This window comes from Macaca nemestrina, chromosome 8, assembly GCF_043159975.1.
Source record: "Macaca nemestrina isolate mMacNem1 chromosome 8, mMacNem.hap1, whole genome shotgun sequence".
NCBI classification, from domain to species: Eukaryota; Metazoa; Chordata; class Mammalia; order Primates; family Cercopithecidae; genus Macaca; species Macaca nemestrina.
Window position 1 is genome coordinate 50,499,072 of NC_092132.1, and position 22,851 is coordinate 50,521,922.

The 22,851-nt window shown below is 42.1% G+C and overlaps 1 protein-coding gene across 8 annotated transcripts; it reads left to right on the forward strand.

Annotated features, from left to right (window-relative positions):
* The first annotated feature begins 6,679 nt into the window (after positions 1-6,679).
* LOC105497230 (cyclin E2) lies at positions 6,680-22,848 on the forward strand. 8 transcript variants are annotated; one of them, XM_011768184.3, is made up of 13 exons: positions 6,680-6,814; positions 9,001-9,040; positions 9,126-9,222; positions 9,301-9,354; positions 9,478-9,543; positions 10,277-10,428; positions 12,927-13,062; positions 15,403-15,549; positions 17,924-18,019; positions 18,277-18,411; positions 20,272-20,383; positions 20,888-21,045; positions 21,422-22,848. In XM_011768184.3, the coding sequence occupies exons 2-13, from the start codon at positions 9,027-9,029 to the stop codon at positions 21,533-21,535; spliced, it is 1,281 nt and encodes a 426-aa protein (XP_011766486.2). In that variant the 5' UTR covers positions 6,680-6,814; positions 9,001-9,026; the 3' UTR covers positions 21,536-22,848. The 8 variants fall into 8 exon arrangements, with proteins under 8 accessions (XP_011766486.2, XP_011766492.2, XP_011766487.2 ...); XM_011768190.3 differs by lacking the exon at positions 6,680-6,814 and adding an exon at positions 6,865-6,882; XM_011768185.3 differs by lacking the exon at positions 6,680-6,814 and adding an exon at positions 7,019-7,156.
* Positions 22,849-22,851: the final 3 nt, after the last annotated feature.

Below are 22,851 nucleotides of genomic sequence, written 5' to 3' on the forward strand. Positions count from 1 at the left end.
GGGCACAACGCCACACCCAGCTAACCTCTTTATTTTTTGTGGAGCGAGGGTTGCCCAGGGTGGTCTCGAACTCTTAGGGTCAAGCAATCCTCCCATCTCCACTTCCCAAAGTGCTGGGATTATAGGTGTGAGCCACTGCACCCAGCCCCTATTAGTTCTCAAAATAAAATATATACCTAGCCTGTGACCTCACAATTCCACTCTTAGGTATATGTTCAAAAGAAATGAACATGGGCTGGGCGCGGTGGCTCACGCCTATAATTCCAGCACTTTGAGAGGCCAAGGCGGGCGGATCACCTGATGTCAGGAGTTCAAGACCAGCCTGGCCAACATTGTGAAACCCCATTTAGTAGTCTCTACTAAAAATATAAAAATTAGCTGGGCGTGGTGGTGGGTGCCTGTAATCCCAACTACTAGGGAGGCTGAGGCAGGAGAATTGCTTGAACCCAGGAGAGGGAGGTTGCAGTGAGTTGACATGGTGCCCCTGAACTCTAGCCTGGGTGACAGAGTGAGACTCCATCTCAAAAAAAAAAAAAAAATGTATGTATGTCCATAAAAAGGCTTCCTTGTGGACATACAAGAATGTTCACAATGCCTTTATTCACAATAGCTAATAATTTAAAAATAACAAAGTGTAGCATATATCCATACAATGGAATACTAAGCAATAAAAAGGAGCAAAGTACGGATACATGCAACAACATGAATGAAATTCAAAAACACTGTGATGGTAATGTTCCACAACCTGACAAGAGTTTGGGTTCCACAAGTCTATGTATTAAGATTATATACCTAAGGTTTATCTTTTCTTTTTCTTTTTTTGAGACAGGGCCTCACTCTGTCACCCAGGCTGGAGTGCAATGGCATGATCTGGGCTCACTGCAATGTCCACCTCCTGGGTTCAAACAATTCTTGTGCCTTAGCTTCCGGAGTGACTGGAATTACAGGCATGGGTGGGTCACCATGCTGAGCTAATTTTTGTTTTTTAGATAGGGTTTCACCATGTTGGCCAGGCTGGTTTTGAACTCCTGGTCTCAAGTGATCCACCTGCCTTGGCCTCTCAAAGTGCTGGGATTACAGGTGGGAGCCACCACGCCCAGGCTATACATTTCATATTGAACTGCTAATGCTATGCATGCTAAAGTACTTAGGGAGATGTGTACTGATATATCCTGTTTTTTTGTTTTTGTTTTTTTTTTTTTTTTGAAATGCACCAGAAAATAAGATGGAATCATGGATGGATAGATGGAGAGATCTGTGATGAAGTAAGCATAGTGGATGTTGATAGTGGAATGTAGGTAGTATGGCATATGGGTATTCATTATAAAATCCTTTCAACTTTGCTGGATGTTTAAAATTTTTCATAATAGGCTGGGCACAGTGGCTTACGCCTGCAATCCCAGCACTTTGGGAGGCTGAGGCCAGCGGATCACTTGAGGCCAGGAGTTGAAGACCAGCCTGGTCAACATGGCGAAACCCTGACTCTACAAAAAATACAAAAAAAAAAAAAAAAAAAAAAAACTTAGCCAGTCATGGTGATGGCATGCCCGTAATATGATCTACTCGGGAGGCTGAGGCATGAGAATCGCTTGGGAAGTAGAGGTTGCAGTGAGCTGAGATCTCACCACTGCACTCCAGCCTGGGTGACAGGGCAAGATTCTGTCTCAAAATAATAACAATAAAATGTAGAGGAAATTTTAAAACATTTAACCTGTCCAAAACCAACTCCTGATTCTGTCCTACCCCACAGCTGTTCCTCTGAGTGACAGCCATTCACCCATCTAGTTGCTTGCCTTTTACTTGTCTCTGTCACCTCAATCTATCCATCAGCACAGCTCTACTTTCAGCGTATATCCTTTGTGTGCTTCTCCCCATTTCCACCACCCAGCCTGCTCCCACAAACCATCCCCTTCCCTGCATTGCACCCATCTCCTATCCAGTCTCCCTGCTTCTACTCTTTTCCCCTGCTGGAGTCTATGCTTCACAAAGCAGCCAGCTGGATGCTTTTAAAACATTCTCTCCCACTGCATCTCCTTCCATCACCCCCTTGCTCACTACATTCCAGCCATATGAAATTCCTTGTGCACTAAATATGCCAAGGTCCTCCGGGCTTTCTGTTCCTCTGCTTAGGAAGTTCTTCCTTCCTATCTGCATGGCTTATTCTCTCTCTCTTCATAGTTCTCTGCTCAAATGTCTCACCAGGAGACCTTCCCTGAAGAGCTAACATAGCATCTCCTGTTATCTGTTACCCTGCTCCTATTTTTCATCTTAGTTCTTATTACTATCTGACATATTTATTAGTTTCTATGACATTCCCCCTCCCTTACACTAGATTTAAGCTCTAAAGGGCAGGAATTGTTAGCTTCACTGTGCCCTAGTGTTGTTGAATTAATGATTGAACTAAATAAAATGTCACCTCCTCTGTGAGTCCTCCCCAGATCACTCCCCGCCCCTGCAGTCCCCTCCGCCATATCATCTTTTCTTTTGCATCATGCTTAACAATAGTTATCCATTCCACATTTATCCTCTGTTCCCCAGTCCAACAGAACTCAAGCTCTGGGGACAGAGAACAGTGTTTCTTGGTGACTTCCACATCCTCCTCAGTGGAGAGCAGGGCCCCGGCCAGAGCACTCTGTGCCCTCCCACCTATTCCAACCTCCCAGAGCTTCTGGATTTCCATCACTGCCCAACTTTTCTGTTCTCTCTCCTCACTGTGGAGTTTCAGGAATCATGAAGGAGCTGAACTGACCATCTCTGAGGTGTGCTGTCTACGTCTCACAATCTACAATGCCTTCCTTCTTAAGGGCCCTCCCTCTGAGGTGGCAGCCAAGCGCAGCGCTGGCAGAGCCAGAGGCTCATCTGCCTAGACTCCCTGGTGCCTCTGGTGTACTCAGAGCTCAGGAGCAGAGGCAGTGCTCTGCTGCCACCCTGCTGAGCCCTCCAAGGTGCCAGCTGCAAAGCTCTTTCAAGGAAGTGTTTCCTGGAGTTAGGTTCCAAGGGCCACCCCAAGAGCACACTTCTGCCCCCTCCCCTCTATTTATTCCACAAAGAGGGCTGGGGTCCACCAGGCCGCAGGACAGCCCTGAAAGTGACAGCCCCTGCCCTCAGGGGCTCCCTACAGCCTGGCAGACACAAGCAGGGGTAGAGGCAAGCATAAGTTGGAGAACAGATAGTATAAAGGAAAGTCCTACTTCAGAACAGGGCAAGACAACTTTCTAGAAAAGGCAGTGTTTGAGTATTAATGAATAAATGGGATCTAGCTGGGGAAAGGCAATGGAGGTGGGGAGAATTAGGTGCAGGTGCAAAGGTCCCAAGGTAAGAAGGGCAGGGGATGTGGAGAGCTCCACGTAGGGGGATCTCCTGGGCGCAAGAGGTCTTGTGTGTTTAAGTTTTGGGGTTTGACTGTTAATCCAACTGGAGGCACAGAAAGGTTTTAAGGAGTGGCATCTGTGCTTTGGAAGGGCAGTTTGGCAATAGGTTGGAAGGCAGACAGCAAGGGGCAATGCATGTCAGGAAAACCAGTTAGAAGAGTATTGCACTGAAGAGAGAATGGTGTCCTGAAATAAGGCAGAGGGAAATAAAGCATGAATACGGAAATGACTTGGAAACAGAACAGAAAGGAATTTGGTGATAAATGGAGGCAGCACAGCACAGGGGAGCTGGAGTTAGACTCTACTGTGGATCTTGGGCAAACTACACTTGTGCCTCAGCTTCCTCATTTATAAACCAGGAATGATAGTCACTAGCACCTGTCTCATAGTGTTGGTGGAAGACTGAAGGAGTGAATAGTATGTGAAGGCTTGGGGTACAGCCTAGCACACTATCTTACCCAGGAAATATTAACTATGATTATGGAGCTCAGAAAAAAAGAAGAAAGGAATGACTAAGTTCACTCCCAGGATTCTGGTTTGGGCAACTATCTATGCAGTTCTCAAAGTGTGTTCTGTGGACATCTAGAGGTCCCAATGACCCTTCCACATAGTATGTGAAGTCAAAACTATCTTATAGTAAAATGTATTTTAACAATAAAATTGTTTTTAAAACTGCACCTCACCTGATTCTAATTTTAAAAATTGGCCAGGTGCAGTGGCTCCTGCCTGTAATCCCAGCACTTTGGGAGGCCGAGGCGGGCAGATGATTTGAGGTCAGGAGTTCAAGGCCAGCCTGACCAACATGGTGAAACCTCATCTCTACTAAAATACAAAGTGTTTTTTTCCTTTAGGTATGTTTTAGATAAGCATGAAGGATAAGCAAGTTTCATTAAATGGGAAAAAAATGTTTTATTCCTTTCTTGTTACGTGAGAAATACTGATTATCATTAAGCACCATTCATTTTTGCTTAGCTTCAAATGAGTCTCATGACAATAAAACCATGTGAAAAATACCTTGGTGAAAGTTTTGAACAATCTAACCAACAAGATAAAAGTATTATTGAATTATAATTCAAATTATAAAATGAATATCCATGAGTGCATACTGATAGGAATAAATGACTAAGTTAATGAATGGGGAAGAAGAGACAAATCTCTAATGCAGAATAAATTAAAATAATACAGATACTTCACCCTAAAAAAGATCACTCCTCACTCCTTAGGTGTGGGCTGCACACAGTGACTTCCTTCCAAAGAGCACAGTATGGAAAGGGAGGAAAAAGAATAATTTTACAACGGAGAAACCTGACAAACATTACCTCAGCCAGGTGATCAAGATCAACATCAATAGTAATAAATCATGATGTCGGTATGAACTCTTAGTATGATGTGATGGAAATGGTACTTTATAATCTTCCTCCCCAAACCCATAACCCCAGTCAACTCCTCTACTGGAATTCACCTGATGTTTTTGTCTCATGGTTAGTCTACAAAATACTTGACCAGCACTCCTCAAAACTGTCAAGGTCATCAAAACAAGAAAAGTCTGAGAAACTGCCATGGCCAAGAGGAACCTAAGACATGACATCTAAATGTTATGGTTATCCTGGATGAGATCCTAGAGCAGTAAAAAGATATTAGGTAAAAACTAAAGACATTGGAATAAAGTATGGACTTTAGTTAATAATAACACATCGACATTGATTCATTAATAGCAAACACATCATAGGGTAATAAATGTGCCATACTATAAGATGTCAATAACAGGGGAAACTGTGCATGTGTGGTGGGTGGGAGATGGGAGTGGGTATATGCAAGTCCTGTTCCACCTGATCAATTTTTCTTTAAAACTGTTCTAAAAAATAGAGTCTATTAATGTTTTTAAGAGTCTGATATTTACTGGGAATAATTCCACCATCCATCTATCATCCATCATGGTAACCTAGAGACTTAAAGTTTTGTAATGGGATATCCTACACATAATTCAAACCAGCATTTACCCAAATCCCACTATTTATGCCTTTGAACTGCTGAATACTGGCTATAAAAAGGTGAACAAAACAATTTCCGAGGCCTAGTTGGAAATAAAAGACATTTAATTTTTGTCCTGTAAGATGAGCATAACTGTAGCACAGAGAAAAGGATCTGTGAAGCTTCGACAGAGGAGATATACTAAAGAAAATGTACAGAATAAAGAAATGGGTGGGCTAAGCCTGAATTTTTTTTTTTTAAGCCTGTGCCTCCAAGAATCTTCTGGGGTTTTTTCCTCCTGAAAATGAACGTCGGAGCAATCAAAACAGTTACCCCAAAGAAGCATGGTAGAGGCCAACAGTTTATTTACCATGGTGTTTTAACTTTACATGTACAATAGGGGAAAATACTTTAGGTGAATTTTAAAACGGATAAGTAGGAAAAAAGCAAGCTAAAAACAAACATACCCGCCCCCCGCCCTTTATTTTCTCTTTTTTTAACAGACCCACTTGTCTACTGACCAGGTACCTGTAATATGGGAGAATTCACTCTATTCCTCTCCACACAAAGAAGTCTTGGAATTTTCTAATTTCTCCTTTACTATGATTGTATTCTGTTCACATAATAGCCAAGAGTATGGCAAACGACATTTATAAGAGCAGTGTCTTTTAAAACCAATTTACTAGTTAACTCAGTACTGAGCATACATTCATCATTCAAAGATGAATCCCACAAACGTCGCTCGACATACTGGTTTTCAGTACATTTAATCAAATTCAACCACGAGGGCCACCAGTTCTGCTCACTATCAGGTGACGCTTGTTGGGAGACCCCTGACCCCTTTTCTTGACATCATGCTGTTGGACCTTTAAGCTAGCTATACCGGCAACTGCATTTTGAGTGACTGCAAAAGGGAGGCAACTTCTGCACCGCCCAGAGCCATCCTAATCGTTAGAAACGGCAGAAAGTTTCTCGGGACTGACAAGGCATGAACTTCTCCTGATGCTGTCACCTTGGGCAAAGCTCTTACAGGTAAATTAGGGAGAGAAACAATTACTTTGTCGGCGTCACGAGACGAAGAATGGAAAAAGTGTGGAAAAGGACTTCGCCCGCCCCAAAGCGACCGTCCGGCGGCGGCTATTTCCCGGGCCTCAAGCGCGTTCCAGCGGCGCAGCACAAAAGACCGGGCGGGAGCCGGAGTCGCCGGGCGCCGCCTCCCGGTGCATCTCGGGAAGGGCTCCCGCCCGCGCAGCTCCGTCTCCCCGGCGCGGCCCGCTCGCCCTCCCGCTCGCTCAGGGCCGGGGCAGACGTGGCCCGCCCGAGCTGCCGCGGGTCTCCGAGAGGGCTTCGCACTGCTCCTCCACCCGGGGGATCTTTGTTCCCAGATCTGTTCCCCGCCTCGCCGGTCCCGCAGCAAAACCTCTTTGCGGAATACCCGCTGCAAGTCTGACTTGATGATGTGCAGTTTTGGGGTGCGCTAGTTGTGGGGGCATTCATAGAGGCAGCGAAGGGACCCCTAAGTTTAAACACTCCGGGAACGGTAAAGGAAGAGCGTCGGGCCCGCCTCCTCCCAACAGCGCTCGGGCGCGAACGGCGCCCTCCCGCGCTGCCGGCTCGCGCGGGCTCCGCAGGGCGCGCTGGCGGCGGCGGCTGGGCGGGGCGCGGCAGGCAGGCCCGGGGCCTGCACGTGGTGGCGACCGTTCTTCCCACCCGGCCATGTCCCCGGGGACCACCGCGCTCATGGGGAGGGGTAATGCCGTTCTCGGGCTCCTCTCCGAAGAGGGGTTTTACCCTCGGGGACCCCGGAATTGGAGGTGGGGACTAGAGAGGGAGCAAGGGAGGGCGCGGCGTGGCGCGAGCGTTTCCTGCGCGGGGACTGCGGGGTGGCAGCTGGAGGCCACTGCAGGGGCAGGGCGGCGGGCTGAGGGAGCGACCCACCCATGGGGCGAGAAACCCGGTAGGGGGAGCAGGGAGCCGGAAAACAGGGTTGATACATACCTGGGTAGGCGGGCTGGAGATGCCTTCCCTGAGCGTGCAGCGCAGGGCTGGCGGAGCGGGCTCTGAGTGGTTGCGGGCCGGGACTGAGGAGCGCAGAGTCGCACGTGGCTCTGCGCGCTGCTGAGCGATGTTTACATTCTGCAGCCACTCCACGTTGTGCTGCCGCCCGCGCTTCCCATTGGCCAGCTCTTCAGCCAACGCTTCTCTCCTCCCCGAGGGGCGGGCCCTCGGGTCCCCGCGTCGCTCAGGAAAGACCCGGGTTCCCTGAGGCCTTGGCGGGACAGCTAGGGCGCGCCCCAGGACGGTCACTTCCCAGCCACCCTATAGTCGCCCGAGTCACGTCGCCCTGTTATGCGCCCGGGCTGAGCTGCAGCCTGATACCCCGAAATGCAGTGGGAGGGAGCAAGAGCAAACTGGCGGGAGATGCGGGAGCCGCGCGGTGGGGAGGCCAGCCGCGGAGAAGGAGCCCCTGAGAGTTTCCCTGCCGCCGCTGGCCGCGCCGTGGAGCGCGGTGGACGCAGGCCGAAGGCCTGGGAGAATGCACCCCACAGCTGCTCCGGGTGGCGGGCGCGCACTGAAAGCAGGGCGCGGCGCGCGGGCGCGCGGGCGGACGGGCGGGAGAGGGGAGCGCGCTGTCCGGAGGTGTCAGTCTGAGGCGCATGCGTGTGGGGCGGGCCCGGCCCGGCCTATATATTGTGTTGGCGCCGGCGCCAGCTGAGCCGAGCGGTAGCGGGTCTGGCGGTGAGGAGGTGCTGCGCGAAGGGGGGATGCGGGAGGAAAGAAAGCCCAGTTGGGCCGATCCCTTACCACAGGCGGGAGCCTCAGGGAGGAAAAACGGGAGGGCTGAGAACTAGACTGCTGGGGGTCATGGGTGCCCGCGTTCCGTCTCTGTCAGGAATCTTGGCAGGGGGCCGGGAAGCGGCAGGGCATGGAGAGCCGCCCCTCATTCTAGGGGCTTCTCTATCCCACCCTCATTTAGGGAGCTATCCCGTGGGAGAGAGAATGGGAGGCCGGGTCCCCTCCATGGGGAGAAAAGTTCCCGGCCAGCCCAGTCTCCCCTTTCTTTAGCTCCTTTTCCTGCCCTCCCCCCCGCCCCCCGCTTCCCATCTGGAGTTGGGGTCCCGGCGCCTCTCCGAGCGGCGGTAGGGCTGCGGGACCGGGAAGGAGGGAAAGGAGACTGAAGGCCGTGACACCAGTCTCGGTTCCTCCGCCCCCCGCTTCCCCGCCACCGCCGCTCTCCAAATTGGCGCGGAACCGGCTTCTCCACAGCCTTTTGCCTCCACAACCCCCTCTCCGCGCTCGTCCAGGATGGGAGGCGGGACGCGGGGGCGCTACCCAAGCCCCACTCCCGGTGTACGGGGGAGAGGGTGGAGGACCCAGAAAAACCCGTTTAAGGAAGATGTGCCTCCCTACGCGTTCAAGGTGCCAGGAGTGCTTGGTAAATTTTTGGACACCCGCGTCCCGGCTGTACATTCAGTTAAGAAAATGCAGGCGTGTATCCAAAATGAATTACCATGAGCTAGCTAACATAGCACAGAAGATGGCAGGGTCACACGGCCCAGGGCCCCTTCGGAGGGACTGAGCTTTCACCTCCAAATCAGCACTTGGAGAATGTGAATGACAATGTACTTGACTGCGGCTTTTCCTCTCCCCCCTTCAGAGGTTTTACACACCTGAAAGAAGAGAATGTCAAGACGAAGGTAACATCTGCCTTAGAGACATGTTTCAAATTAGTTGCCGCCTTTAACTTACTAATTACACTTCCTTTTTAAAAATTCACCACAGTAGCCGTTTACAAGCTAAGCAGCAGCCCCAGCCCAGCCAGACGGAGTCACCCCAAGAAGTCCAGATAATCCAGGCCAAGAAGAGGAAAACCACCCAGGTGATTTAAGGAGAAAGAGGGAGGAACGAAATGCCATGCTGGGACTTCAGTTTACCAATAGTCTTTTCTATTTTCCAGGATGTCAAAAAAAGAAGAGAGGAGGTCACCAAGAAACATCAGTATGAAATTAGGGTAATGCAGAACTGGACTGGGTGGGTTTGGGGGGAAAATGGAGGATAGACGAATAAGAATAGAATTATGTGTTTATTGCTTTGCAATAGATTCCTCTGACACTTTTACTTTTAATGCCCCTAGAGGTCAGCAGGAAGGCGCTTATCTTTGGGTGGTTTCTATATGCCCGAATCCTACTACAGCTGCAGAGTAAGTGTCTTCAAGCAGCTGGTTCCTTTTTGTAAATCCCTCCCTCTTGGAACTGCCTGGTGCACCAGGGCCCGCCTAATCTGTCCAATATACTGCTCTTTGTTCCCTCGCAGACTCTAGTAGACGATCCTAATAGCTGCTTCTTGGGCATAAATAGGATGTGAGATCATTGACAGCCTGGCACGCAGCCCTTTGGTACCTCTTCTTCCTATGTGTTTTACAGAAAGCACTTTGGAGATAGTGATTGCCTTTGAAACCAGCATTATTGGGAAAAGGATCCTTTAAGTAATTGATTCCATTTTTAAGGTTTTGCCTTCAAATATTCAAAAGTATCAGAGCACACTTGTTTTAAAAAGAGCTATTTGGAAAAAAAAAAAAAAAAAAAAAAAGGTCCCTGCTACTATTGCTAGATACAGAGAACTGCGATTCTGTGATCTTGAAAGTGATTAGTATTTTAGACTACGGATGCATTTTATTACTGCCTCCTTCAACACCTAGTGTCTTCTATTACCAGAATTGCATTTTGTTGTCTAAAACATTGTTACTCTATAAAAATCAACATGAGTTATATGGCTTGTTTATAAAATATGAATGTCAAATTAGCTATATTGCCATCTATGTTAGCTAAAATTACAATTCTTTAGACATATTAGCTTTCATTTATAAAAGATCCATTATAAAAACTAAGGTTTTCCTTGCACAAATTGATATTCTTCTTTATTTTTAATGACAGAATTGTTGGCCACCTGTATTATCTGGGGGGATCAGTCCTTGCATTATCATTGAAACACCTCACAAAGAAATAGGAACAAGTGATTTCTCCAGATTTACAAATTACAGATTTAAAAATCTTTTTATTAATCCTTCACCTTTGCCTGATTTAAGGTAAGAAAAATTTCAGTAATTTTATTTCAAAGATATAAAGTTGTGCTGAATTTAATACATGGCACTATTTTGTCTTTGCTGTCATAAAATAGAAAAACTCGTAAAAATTGTTTTCTTTACTAATATTTAAACATATGTCATTTTATCTGAGAGTAGTGCAAATGATACGGGTATTTAAAACACTGATTCCATAAAATTATTTTCATTTGCTTGCTGAGTACTATAAAGATTCAACAGGACTGAATTAGTTTTTTGTTAAGATAGAAACATTTTTTCATGTACAGCTTTTTCCTTTAAAATTTTTATTCTTGTTTCTTGCAGCTTCAACCCAAAGGAAGCTTTTTCAATAGATGTATCAACCCTATTTCTTACCAAACTTAGTAAGGTCTATACTTCTTTTTTCTAGTCCATGAGTATACTAAAGGTACAGCTTATACAAAACACGTAGTGTATTATGATTGGCCTTAATAAGGAATTTAATGGAATCAGGCACTTAAACTCACCAATCCCCCTTTCCCTGGACTCTGTCCCACCTTACCCACCCCATAGGTGATCCTGCTATAGATGATCTATTTAGAGGTGATTGAGACTTCTTGACTGTGATCACATGCTTTACGTATTTAAATTTTTGTATTGCTCTTGAGAAAACTTTTCTTTTTCACTTTTAATTGCATTTATTTTAACGCTGAATTTACTTCTGTGCCGTAAGTTTTTGTTTCTTCTGGGATATCTTTTTCTTCTGGGCAACCTCCTCTTCTGGTGTAAGAACAATTTGTTCCTTTTCACTAAAGATCATTTCGATGCGGCAGGGAGAGATCATGTATGAGTTAATCCATGAGCTCTGTAGGTCCGCTGGCAAATCGTAGGTACTTTGTTCACTTGGAGATGCTCAATGACCGGAGACTCTACATCTAAACTCTTAAGTTCAGCATTACTCTCTGCATTTTTAAGCATGTGTGGCAAACATTCAGCACTCTTTGGACCACCAACCTTGTGTCCAGTCCCACTGCTTGGCCTCGGCACACCTACCAACTCCACCATTGTAATGTCAGAATGGTACATGCTGTTTCTGTAAAGTGACATTTTAAAAATACTTCATGGTGTTTCTTTTCTTTTTTTGGAGACGGAGCTTTGCTGTTGTTGCCCAGGCTGGACTGCAATGGTGTGATCTCGCTACCTCCACCTCCCAGGTTCAAGTGATTCTCCTGCCTCAGCCTCCTGAGTAGCTGGGATTACAGGCATGCCACCACACCCAGTTAATTTTTTGTGTTTTTAGTAGAGATGGCGTTTCACCATGTTGGCCAGGCTGGTCTCGAACTCCTGACCTTAGGTGATCCACCCACCTCGGCCTCCCAAAGTGCAGGGATTACAGGTGTGAGCCACCATGCCTGGCCACTTCGTGGTTTTTCATATATGCATACCCTTGATAGCCTGGGCAGTTTCACGAGTGTTCTTACAGTGAACACAAAGATTTGAACCTCTTAAGTTGCATGATTTTTTGGGGTTTTCCAGGTCAAGTGAATAGCCAACCATTTTCACAGATTACCTCAGACCACTTAGGGGAAAAGCAACATGGTTATCTTTTATCAGCAACCTTTGTAAAGTATAAATAAGTGGGACTAGAAAGCACTCCCTTTGCAAGTTTGGATGATCATAGTCCAGGTTCCCACTGTTATTTCAGGCTTCTATTTATTCATGCAAAGGAAATGGTTTCCAAAAATTAAGGTAGAAGGTTTTTTTCTAATTTACTCTTAAGAGCTTCTTCCAAGTTCTAATTAAAAGTTGCATTTCAGGCCGGGCACGGTGGCTCAAGCCTGTAATCCCAGCACTTTGGGAGGCAGATCACAAGGTCAGGAGATCGAGACCATCCTGGCTAATACGTTGAAACCCCGTCTCTACTAAAAAAAATACAAAAAGCTAGCCGGGTGAGGTGGCGGGCGCCTGTAGTCCCAGCTATTCGGGAGGCTGAGGCAGGAGAATGGCGTAAGCCCGGGAGGCGGAGCTTGCAGTGAGCTGAGATCCAGCCACTGCACTCCAGCCTGGGCAACAGAGCAAGACTCCGTCTCCAAAAAAAAAAAAAGTTGCATTTCAGTGTCTGAAAGTTGAATTTTATCTATGTGAAACAGAATTTGTATATTACATGGATTGCACAATTTAAATTATGGTTTTTAGCTGGGCATGGTGGGTCACACCTGTAATCCCAGCACTTTTGAGTGGCTGAGGCAGGTGGATCACTTGAGGTCAGGAGTTTGAGACCAGCCCAGCCAACATGGTGAAACCCCATCTCTACTAAAAATACAAAAACTAGCCAGGCTTGGTGGCAGGCACCTATAACTCCCAGATACTTGGGAGGCTGAGGCACAACAATCACTCGAACCCGGGAGGTGGAGATTACAGTGAGCCAAGATTGTGCCGCTGCACTCTAGCCTGGGCCACAGAGTGAGACTCTGTCTCAAAAAAAAAAAAAAATTTATGTTTTTTTCCCTCTCTTTCCATAGCTGGGGATGTTCAAAAGAAGTCTGGCTAAACATGTTAAAAAAGGAGAGCAGATATGTTCATGAAAAACATTTTGAAGTTCTGCATTCTGACTTGGAACCACAGATGAGGTCCATACTTCTAGACTGGCTTTTAGAGGTATGTTACACCAATACAAATTTCCTTTGTCTCTGTATGATGGAAAATATTTAGCTGTAAATATGCTTTCCATGTACTCTCCAGAGTTTATTGTTCATCCCCAGGAAGCTGTCTTCTTTGAGGTACTTACTGTAGTTGATGGTACCCAAAGTGGAAAGTGACTCTATAAAATGACAAACCTACTACATATAACTAAACTCAATCCAGAATTCCTGTTATCTGTGGGTACTTTGTACCAGCCACTTTCTAGGTGCCACAGATACTCAAGGTGAATGGAATGTATAGTTGATTAGGTTTTGAATTATGCTATACAAAGTGAAGAACTAGAACTAGGCTTCAGGGCCCTCTGAAGTCTTTTTCTGTATTAACAAAATCAACTGATGATGAGGAATCCTGATTTCTATATCCTAAACCGTAATGAGATTATGGATACCTGGAAGCTCTAAGCCCTCTATAGTCCAGGTACCTTCTCTTTATTATATTCTTCTATTCTTTTCTGAAATATACCATTAATTTGAAGGAATAGTGATCCTGAAGCCCCTATAGATTTGTGCCAGAATTTTCTCTCTTATTTAGGTCCATTCCCTTTCTCTGGATAATAGCTCTAAAAAAGTCTCTAAAATTATTATTGAGGAAATGATTACTTATGTTGATGACAAACTGATTTTTCCCCCAACTCTTGGATATTTACTCTGTAGTCTGTCTTTAAGACAGAGATGAAGCATTCTAAGGGAAAAAGACCATAGACTTTTTGGAGGAGTAGCACATGGCAGAATAGATCTCAGAAGCTATCAGAACAGTTTTTAAGACTATACCATGTTGTCCTTTTGCATCAGATCATGTTTTTCCTTATTTTGACTAGAAGGAAAGATTGTATTTTAATTGTGAGCACAAGAAGGCATTGGGTTTTGACTTTTTCTGAGTGTCTAGTGATCATGGAATCAACCTAAGCATAATTACGTTAATTTTTAATTTTTTTCCTTTTTGTTATACCGATATTCATCCAGTGGTTATCCTATTCAATTTATTCCTGTTTTTCCTAAATACGATTATGTATGGAACAGCATACAGAATATATCAAATCTGGCAGTTAAACTCTGTCTTAGTATATTCTTCAGTCTAGGAATACAAACTTGATTCAACATTTGAAAATCTATTCATTACCTTAACAGTAAATGAGAAAAATGCTAAGATCTCAATAGATGCAAAAGACATTTTTTGAAATTCGACATTCTTTTTTTTTTTTTTTTTGAGGTGGAGCCTCGCTGTGGTCACCCAGGCTCGAGTACAATGGCACAATCTCGGCTCACTGCAACCTCTGCATCCTGGGTTCAAGTGACTCTTGTGCCTCAGCCACCTAAGTAGCTGGGATTACAGGCGCGGGCCACCACACCTGTCTTTATTTTGTATTTTTAATAGACACGGGGTTTTACCACATTGGCCAGGCTGGTCTTGAACTGCTGACCTCAAGTGATCCGCCCGCCTTGGTCTCCCAAAGTGCTGGGATTACAGGTGTGAGCCATCGCACTCGGCCAGCAAATGAGATTTTCTTAACTTATTATTAGAAACTCAGGTGGCCAGGTGTGGTGCCTTATACCTGTAATGTCAGCATTTTGGGAGGCTGAGGCAGGCAGATCAGTTGAAGCCAGGAGTTCGAGACCAGCCTGGCCAACATGGCAAAATCCCATCTCTACTAAAAATACAAAAAATTAGCTGGGCATGGTGGCACATACCTGTAATCTCAGCCACTCAGGAGACTGAGGTAGGAGAATCACCTGAAGCTGGGAGGCAGAAGTTGCAGTGAGCCACTGCACTCCAGCCTGGGTGACAAAGCGAGACCCTGTCTCCAAAAAAAAAAAAAAAAAAAAAAAAACTCTGGTATATATCTCTATTTCCTCACCTCCAAAATGGGGATAATGGCACCTACTTAAGGAGTTACTGTGAGAATTACAAGCTTTTCCTAAAAGTGTGGAAATGACAGATACTATTTATTATTATTATTAACAATAGTGAAACATCAGGGCAATTCCTATTAAAGTCAGAAACAAGGGATAAGATTTTATGACCAATGTTAAACGTTCAGTATCCTTCGATAATTTTTAACCAGTGCAGTAAAATATGAAAAATAAATGAGGTAAGAAAAACGATAAAACTAGTAAATGTGGATAGTAATAGATTTGTTTATCCTAATAACACATGTTAGTTTCTTTTTTTCCTTTCCTATCTTAGCTTTGCTATCAGTTTGGCTTAAACATATTTTAAAATCTGATATGCTGAGAGATGACTTTCTAATTTGAGAAATTCAGAGGATAATATTTAAATGTTTGGAATCTTCTCTAGGTATGTGAAGTATACACACTTCATAGGGAAACATTTTATCTTGCACAAGACTTTTTTGATAGATTTATGTTGACACAAAAGGATATAAATAAAAATATGCTTCAACTCATTGGAATTACCTCATTATTCATTGCTTCCAAACTTGAGGTAAGTTCTCAAAGTTTATCCTTAGATATATTTATCCCAAACTTTTTTTTTAATCAACGTATTAATCCCAAAGAATACTATGTCTTATATTAACTCCTTAGAAAAGTGAATGTTTTTGTTTCTCAGTACATTTTCTGAACATTATCACAGGGATAAATGATAAATTATCATAGTTCCCTCTGTAATGTCTGAGCCTTATTATAAATCTCTGGTTTAGATTCTGGGATTAGTATCTAAGTGAAATGTCCCATGGCTCATTCTGCCAAACGAAACATATTGATGCTCTATTTATATACATAATTATAGCATTTGTATGAAACAGAATGACCTTTGAAAACTAAACAGCTAATAAAATGAAATGAAATGAATACTGTGTTGGGTTAGAATAATGGTTTATCCAGCTTTTTTTTTTTTTTTTTTTTTTTTTATTGAGACAAAGTCTCACTCTTTCACCCAGGCTGGAGTGTAATGGGATGATCTGGGTTCAGTACAACCTCTGCCTCCCGGGTTCAAGTGGTTCTCCTGCCTCAGCCTCCTGAGTAACTGGGATTACAGGCGCTTGCCACCACGCCCAGCTGATTTTTGTATTTTTAGTAGAGATGGGGTTTCACCATGTTGGCCAGGCTGGTCTTGAACTCCTGACTCAGGCGATCCACCCGCCTCGGCCTCCCAATGTGCTGGGACTACAGGTATGAGCCACCACGCCTGGCCAGCCTAATATTTTTGTATCTGATGGTGCTGCCATGATAGAAGGCAACTCCTTTCTTAAGATTTTCCTTCGCATAAGCTCAATTTACTTTTCTTAATACGTGATGGTTATCATCAATACTTTCACCTAAGACTTTTATAGCTGGTATCATTTTGAAAGAAGAGAGATTGTGATCATATATTAAGTGTTTTCCTTTTTCTTTTAAATGTCTTTTGAGCTTTAAGAGCCATCCCCAAATTCTGCTGAATTTGGCACATAAACTTGTGTTCAGTCTATCCTTACTTGAAATTATACTGTTTTAGACAACTTTCTAGACCGAAATCCTCGTCTTTTAGCCTGTTCTCCTATGTGGAAGACACCTAATCCTTTGATGATTCTAATTCTTCTCTGGAGTGCTAAAACGGACCTGTTAGCCAAACTGCATGAAGTATTTTTTGACTAACCATATTTTTGTACTAGGGTAAAGGAAATGTTTTTAGTTTCTAGACCTTATTTGTTTGGTGCTTTGCTTTTGTTTTTTGAGACACGGTCTTGCTGTCACACAGGCTGGATGTAGTGGCACTATCACACCTCAAGTACAGCCTCGACCTCCCAGGCTACAGCGATCCTCTCACCTCAGCCTCTGGAATAGCTGAGACTACAGGGATGCACCACCATGCCTGGCTATTTTTTCTTGTAGAGACAGTGTTTCTCTTTGTTGCTCATGCTGATCTTAAATTCCTGGGCTCAGATGATTCTCCTACCTCGACCTCCCAAAGTGCTGGGATTATACGTGTGAGCTGCTGCACTGCACCCAGCAGGGTGTCTCCTTTTGATCTGACCAATGTATCAGGCAATCTTAAAACAAGTTTGGTTGTTCTTTAACTGAAATGACATAAGATACTCTAGTTGTGTTAATGAAAATTCAAAGTCAATTCTATGAAGTCTTGATAATCAATAGTTACTAGATACCTAGATATGAAAATGTCTTACTAAGTTTGACTATAGAATTATTTTACTGAGATTTACATTTACTTAGTGAAGCTGTCCTTAAATCTGAAGCTTGTGTGTGATTTGTATATAGATGGTCCCCTACTTACCATGGTTTGACCTACAATGTTTTGACTTTATGATGGTTGAAAACAACCTGCATTCATTATGCCCCTTGACATACAACAGGGCTATGTCTGCATAGGTTGAAAATACCGTAAGTTGAAAGTACACTTTCTGGCCAGGTGTGGTGGTTAATCCCAGCACTTTGGGAGGCCGAGGAGGGCAAATCATTTGCAGTCAGGAGTTCGAGACCAACCTGGCCTACATGGTGAAACCCTCTCTCTACTGAAAATACAAAAAATAGCTGGGCATAGTGGCACACACCTGTAATCCCAGCTACTGGGGAGGCTGAGACACAAGAATCACTTGAGCCTGGAAGGTGGAAGTTGCAGTGAGCCGAGACTGCACCACTGCACTCCAGCCTGAGTGACAGAGTGAGACTCTGCCTCAAAAAAAAAAAAAAAAAGAAAATGTACTTTTTAAATTTTTGCTTATTTCTCCAAGAAAATAAAAATGTACTTTCTACTTAAACGATATTTTGGTTTATTGGGATGTAACCCCATTGTAAACTGAGGAACATTTGTAATTAATTTCTATCTCAATTGTACTCAATAAAAAAATTACAATTTAAAGGAAATCTACGCTCCTAAACTCCAAGAGTTTGCTTACGTCACTGATGGTGCTTGCAGTGAAGAGGATATCTTAAGGATGGAACTCATTATATTAAAGGTAATAATTATATTTTCCTAGTTGCAAAAAAGAAACCATGTTACTAAGTAACATAAGTAGTTATGATTGAATCTCAAATACTACAATGTAAAAAGTCAAAACTGAGGTATTAGGATCCAGTTCTAAGACGTTAATGCATCAAAATATTGACAATGGTTATGGTTGGATGGGGAATTTACTTAACCTCTAAACTCTACTATATAATGTGATATATGTGTCTACATTCATTAACAGGCATTTTTAAATTTTGTTAACAGGCTTTAAAATGGGAACTTTGTCCTGTAACAATCATCTCCTGGCTAAATCTCTTTCTCCAAGTTGATGCTCTTAAAGATGCTCCTAAAGTTCTTCTACCTCAGTATTCTCAGGAAACATTCATTCAAATAGCTCAGGTACTGACATTTTTATTGATTCAATGGTAATATTATTATTAATTACAGGTTTTAGTGTATAGTCTTAAATAAGCTATATCACAAAATAACATTGACTTCACTCCTTAATTCTAGAACAAAACTTTTGATGCATAAAGTTCTGTCCCCAACGTTTATGTGCTTAATGTTTCTAGAAAACAAAGTCCTTACACTTTTCTGAGTACTTTCATTCTTTAGGAGTCCAAACTAAAGTATCTTTTTGGATATAAAGGGGAAAAGCATTTTTTAGCTAGTTGTGTTTAAGCTTTATAATGGCACAGAATTATTCTGTATGATGTCTTTACATTTGGATACACAGAGTACCTATCAAGTTAAATATCAGAATTAAAATTACTTTGTTAAAAAAATTTTTTAGAACACAAATTCAAAGTAAACTTTTCCAGGCTAGCATATTTAACAAAGTAAGTAATTAGATGAGGAGGAGGAGGATCTGGCTGGGAGGTATGGCTCAGGTCTGTAATCCCAGCACTTTGGGCAGATGAGGCAAGCAGATCACTTGAGGTCAGGAGTTTGAGACCAGCCTAGCCAACATGTTACTTGGGAGGCTGAGGCAAGAGAATCGCTTGAACCTGGGAGGTGGAGGTTGCAGTGAGCGGACATCACACCACTGCACTCCAGCCTGAGCAACAGAGTGAGACTCCATCTCAAATTTAAAAAAAAAAAAAAAAAAAAAAAAAAGGAGATCCCATTCTTTCTTGCTTACTTCTCGTAAGTAAGCTTAAGGCTGCTGTATCTGTCATATAACAAAAGTGAAGAAAATCTACATTCTTATTCTGTGTGGGAAGTGAAAAATTCAACATATGGAAGACATTTGGGGATGAATATTAAGTCACCTAGGTTAAAATTTGTGGGCAATAGTGCTTACATCTAGCACATTATGAATACTCAAATTGGATAACCACTAAGTATACTGGAATTGGTTTATAAAACCTTTTATTAAAAGCTTAAAAGCTTAATTTTTTCATCCAGAATTCTTAGCATCCCAGATTGTCCTAGGCAGCTATACCCTTCTGATAGGGTAAATCTTTGATAAGCCAATAAACAATGTAGAGTTTCTAGAGGTATATAACAGTAATATTTCACTTCCAATTTCCAACTCTTCTCCCATTTCTCTTACTTTCTGGACCAATGAGGACAAACAGAATTGAAATTTAATTCCGCTGCACAAGTATCTTCTCAAATGTGTGAAATCTTGTCCTTTTACACTATACCATTCCACTGCTACTTGTTCAGCTCTTATTGCCTAGATTATACAGCCTTTTAACTAATCTCACTGCTTAATAAACAGGTTTTCTTCTAGTCTGTTTTACTGCATTCTAAGGTATCTTTCTTAAAATGGAACTTTCTTGATTTAAAAATCGTCCAGTAGCTTCAAGAATCAGCCTATAAAGTTCTGACTTCTTAAAGACCCTTTGTGATCCAATCTAGGCCATGCCTCTCTCTAGCCACCACCCCTCATCTTTCTTGATAAGAAAAGAAGGAAAGGTACTCCTTGCTTATTTCATATTTTTCACCTTAGGAGTTCTGAACTATGAACTGAATTTCAAGTGATGTTCCTATACCTAGAACATTCTCTGCCTCCCAATCTTCCTGGCTACTTTATAAGACTCATTTATGGCAATTTGAGGCCATCACTATCTTTTCCAATCTGGATTTAGGTGCCCTTCCTGCTAGTACATGTCACATTGTACTGCAACGTCTTTCCTTGTCTACTTCCTTCAGGTTGGTGGCTTATCTCTAGGTCCCTTAAAGTTTTAGCAAGAGACATTTAGTACTCATCCGTCTCCTAAATTGCTTGTACTTTTGTTTTTCCTTTGTTAGCTTTTAGATCTGTGTATTCTAGCCATTGATTCATTAGAGTTCCAGTACAGAATACTGACTGCTGCTGCCCTGTGCCATTTTACCTCCATTGAAGTGGTTAAGAAAGCCTCAGGTAAGACTCTCTATTTGTTGTCTTCTTACCTTTTCACAACTACTAATGGGACTATAGTCTCTGAACTTTAACATTCTGCTAAATATGAATTTAAAACTTTGGCAAAAAAAAAAAAAAAAATTAGCTGCTCGGTGATTACCTTTCTGTTAGAAGTACTTTCCAATCCTGAATGTGTATCTACAAAAAGACCAAATGGAATTTAAATACAGTTGAAACGAATCAACATTATAGTTCTGCTTTAAGAGTTCTTTGGGATTTGACCATTTCAATTTCACATGTAGAAGGTACTGGTTAAGAAGTTCTGAAGTCCCTTTTCCCTTCAACATAGTCATGTAAATAGTTTGAGAGTGATAATCTGTTCTGACATACTAAACTTTTTGGTTATGATTTGTTTTGGTTTCTTTTTAAAATAACTGTCTCAAAACCAGTACCAAGTATATCAGGCATATATAAGATAGTTTCTGATGTACAACCTTCATGCTTTTCTAACTTTTTTCTATCTAGGTTTGGAGTGGGACAGTATTTCAGAATGTGTAGATTGGATGGTACCTTTTGTCAATGTAGTAAAAAGTACTAGTCCAGTGAAGCTGAAGACTTTTAAGAAGATTCCTATGGAAGACAGACATAATATCCAGACACATACAAATTATTTGGCTATGCTGGTATGTTTTTTTGAGTTTTTTGGCTTTGCTATCTGAATCTAGTAAGTAACTGAAACTGATGGTAGAAATAGAGTTCTCCTTCAGGCAGTTATATAAGATGATCAGGGGAAAGAAAGTTCTAATGGGCACACTGATTTCAAAATGTAGAAAAGTTAATAAAATTACTTTGAAATCAAAGCAAGATTTGTGAAGTGTCTCAAGATCAATGCCAACAGTCTAAATAAGAGTTAAAAATATATATAACATGTTACAGAAACTTTCAGAATATGACCCTTCACACTTGCAAAGACATAAAAAGACTATTAAAATTAGACCTAAATAATCTCAAATAAGTACCCAGAAGTCTGGTTTGACTATGATTTCTTCCCATGTATAGGAAGAAGTAAATTACATAAACACCTTCAGAAAAGGGGGACAGTTGTCACCAGTGTGCAATGGAGGCATCATGACACCACCGAAGAGCACCGAAAAACCACCAGGAAAACACTAAAGAAGATAACTAAGCAAACAAGTTGGAATTCACCAAGTATTGGGTAGAACTGGTATCACTGAACTACTAAAGTTTTACAGGAAAATAGTGCTGTGATTGATTGTCCTAGCCAATTCATAAGTTACACTGCCATTCTTTGATTTTAAAACTTACAATTGGCACTAAAGAATACATTTAATTATTTCCTATGTTAGCTGTTAAAGAAACAGCAGGACTTGTTTACAAAGATGTGTTCATTCCCAAGGTTACTGGATAGAAGCCAACCACAGTCTATACCATAGCAATGTTTTTCCTTTAATCCAGTGTTACTATGTTTATCTTGATAAACTAGGAATTTTATCATTGGAGTTTTCGACTGGGTAAGTGCTACCTTAAAGGGTATATACTAAGTGATATAGTACTTTGAATCTAGTTGTTAGATTCTCAAAATTCCTATACTCTTGACTAGTGCAATTTGGTTCTTGAAAATTAAACTTGTTTACAAAAGTTTAGTTTTGTAATAAGGTGACTAATTTATCTATAGCTGCTATAGCAAGCTATTATAAAACTTGAATTTCTACAAATGGTGAAATTTAATGTTTTTTAAACTAGTTTATTTGCCTTGCCATAACACATTTTTTAACTAATAAGGCTTAGATGAACATGGTGTTCAACCTGTGCTCTAAACAGTGGGAGTACCAAAGAAATGATAAACAAGGTAAATGCTGTGGCTCCTTCCTAACTGGGGCTTTATTGACATGTAGGTTGCTTGGTAATAACCTTTTTGTATATCACAATTTGGGTGAAAAACTTAAGTACCCTTTCAAACTATTTATATGAGGAAGTCACTTTATTACTCTAAGATATCCCTAAGGAATTTTTTTTTTTAATTTAGTGTGACTAAGGCTTTATTTATGTTTGTAACATTGTTAAGGTCCTTTCTAAATTCCTCCATTGTGAGATAAGGACAGTGTCAAAGTGATAAAGCTGAACACTTGACCTAAACTTCTATTTTCTTAAGGAAGAGTATCAAATATATACTGACTCCTAGAAATCTATTTATTAAAAAAAGACACAAAAACTTGCTGTACATAGGCTAGCTATTTCTAAATATTTTAAATTAGCTTTAAAAAAAAAATCCAGCATCATAAAGTAGATTTAATTAGAAAACTAGATTGCTAGTTTGTTGTCAGATATGTGAATCTCTTCTCCCTTTGAAGAAATTGTAAATTTAAGCTATTGTTACGGTATGAAGTCTTCTGTATAGTTTGTTTTTAAACTAATATTTGTTTCAGTATTTTGTCTGAAAAGAAAACACCACTAATTGTGTACATATG

Excerpts from the sequence above, each read along its gene's own strand:
- LOC105497230 (XM_011768184.3), top strand. Across the intron at positions 10,429-12,926 it reads TCACCTTTGCCTGATTTAAG|CTGGGGATGTTCAAAAGAAG; the intron begins GTAAGAAAAATT and ends CTCTTTCCATAG. Across the intron at positions 21,046-21,421 it reads CAAATTATTTGGCTATGCTG|GAAGAAGTAAATTACATAAA; the intron begins GTATGTTTTTTT and ends TCCCATGTATAG.